Source organism: Sesamum indicum, linkage group LG1 (assembly GCF_000512975.1).
Source record: "Sesamum indicum cultivar Zhongzhi No. 13 linkage group LG1, S_indicum_v1.0, whole genome shotgun sequence".
In the NCBI taxonomy this organism is placed as follows: Eukaryota; Viridiplantae; Streptophyta; class Magnoliopsida; order Lamiales; family Pedaliaceae; genus Sesamum; species Sesamum indicum.
Genome location: NC_026145.1, coordinates 3,873,428 through 3,875,344, shown reverse-complemented (window position 1 = coordinate 3,875,344; position 1,917 = coordinate 3,873,428). Strand labels below are relative to the sequence as shown.

At 41.2% G+C, this 1,917-nt stretch overlaps 1 protein-coding gene across 1 annotated transcript in view; it reads left to right on the top strand.

Moving 5' to 3' along the window:
• The window catches only part of LOC105156615 (guard cell S-type anion channel SLAC1), a gene marked incomplete in the record, with an annotated part of 2,662 nt that extends 1,000 nt beyond the window's left edge, over positions 1 to 1,662 (top strand). The window contains 2 exon segments of the mRNA XM_020692774.1: positions 42 to 714; positions 1,029 to 1,662. Of these exon segments, the coding sequence (XP_020548433.1) occupies positions 42 to 714; positions 1,029 to 1,389 (1,034 nt within the window).

Below are 1,917 nucleotides of genomic sequence, written 5' to 3'. Positions count from 1 at the left end.
AGCCCAGCCTTTTTTTGGGGGGGCGCTGCCCACAAGCCCAGCCACTAAATTCCTCCATATTACACCACTGATCAACCTAGCAATCTGGCTGCTAGCTTTAGGTGTACTTGTCGCAGTTTTCATCACGTATGCATTGAAATGTGCTTTCTATTTCGAAGCTGTGAAAAGAGAATACTTTCACCCTGTTAGAGTCAACTTCTTCTTTGCCCCATGGGTCGTCTGCATGTTCTTAGCCATTGGCGTGCCATCAAGTATTGCACCAAACACTCTGCATCCAGCCGTCTGGTGCACGTTCATGGCGCCCATCGTCTTCCTTGACTTAAAAATATATGGCCAGTGGTTGTCGGGAGGAAAAAGGCGTCTCTGCAAAGTAGCAAATCCTTCCTCCCATCTGTCAGTGGTTGGAAATTTCGTGGGAGCGATTCTGGCTGCAAAAGTCGGGTGGTCAGAAGCAGGGAAGTTCTTGTGGGCAATCGGTTTTGCTCATTATCTTGTAGTGTTTGTGACGTTGTATCAGAGGTTGCCGACAAGTGAGGCATTGCCTAAGGAACTCCACCCTGTGTACTCCATGTTTATTGCAACTCCAGCCGCAGCTAGCATTGCTTGGGGAGCTATTTATGATGAATTTGATGGCTTGTCCAGGACCTGCTACTTCATTGCACTATTCCTCTATTGCTCATTGATCGTGCGCATCAACTTCTTCAGGGGATTCAGGTAACCTTTTTGGCACAATTACAGCATACTCCCCTCAAGTTTTCGTCCAGTTACTTGTGGGTCCCCTCAAGTTTGAGAGGTTACATCTAATCTTCCCAACGTTTGCTGTCAGCTAACAAATAGATGCAATTTACCATGAGTGAAATAACTAATTACATAAACATCGAAACTGAGAACCGTTACCTGTAATTAGATCAAACTTCAAGACTCCACATTCTTTTGATCTGTATGAGCAGAACTATGCAAGACATTAGAAGATGCATTTTGAATCAGACTGTGCCAATAATACCACTAATCTGTAGTGTTTTTGACAGGTTTTCAGTGGCATGGTGGTCTTACACCTTTCCCATGACAACAGCTTCAATAGCAACCATCAAATATGCAGAACAGGTCCCTTCTGTAGTTAGCAAGGGCCTGGCTTTGACACTATCATTCATGTCATCAACAATTGTGTCTATACTGTTAGTTTCAACGCTTCTCCATGCTTTTGTGTGGAAAACATTGTTCCCCAACGACCTTGCCATCGCCATAACAAAGAGAAGACAAGGCAAGGAGAAGAAACCATTGAAGAAAGTGTATGACATAAGACGTTGGACGAAGCAGTCACCACTGTCATTTGTTTCAAACATAGGAAAGCATAACTCAGCAGAGCATAATTCAACAGATAAAGGATAATAAGGTGGATAAATAAGACAAAGAACGATGTAAGATCATGTAAGAGAGAGACAGTAATGCATTTGTAGTTTGAAAAATCATTCACCTAGGACTTACATGGAAGCGATACTGAACTATGGTCAGATTTATCATTGTTGTAATAATTTCCAGGTCATTGTATGTAGATCAAAAATTGAGAGCTAGAAAAACTATGAGATCAAGGAGAGCAGTCAGTTATTATGTAATGGTACAACCAGTTTCTTGCAAATCAATACATCATAGACAATTCTATTATGAATCTGATGTAGGAGAAAATCTCATTTGATAGAAATACCAAACTGTGTACCCTTGAAGTCGAGGTTGTATGTGTTGGGATTTGGCAAAAACTATACTTGTCTTGAACCGTAGAGGTTCCTGTATGCTTTCTGATACTTCAATCTGACAAAATCAAAGCTATTTTACAATTGTTTGAGGCAGCAGATGTTGTCCCTGCAATAGATGTTATATACATTCTTGCTGACAAAATTTTATTCATGAACCAGTGAGATA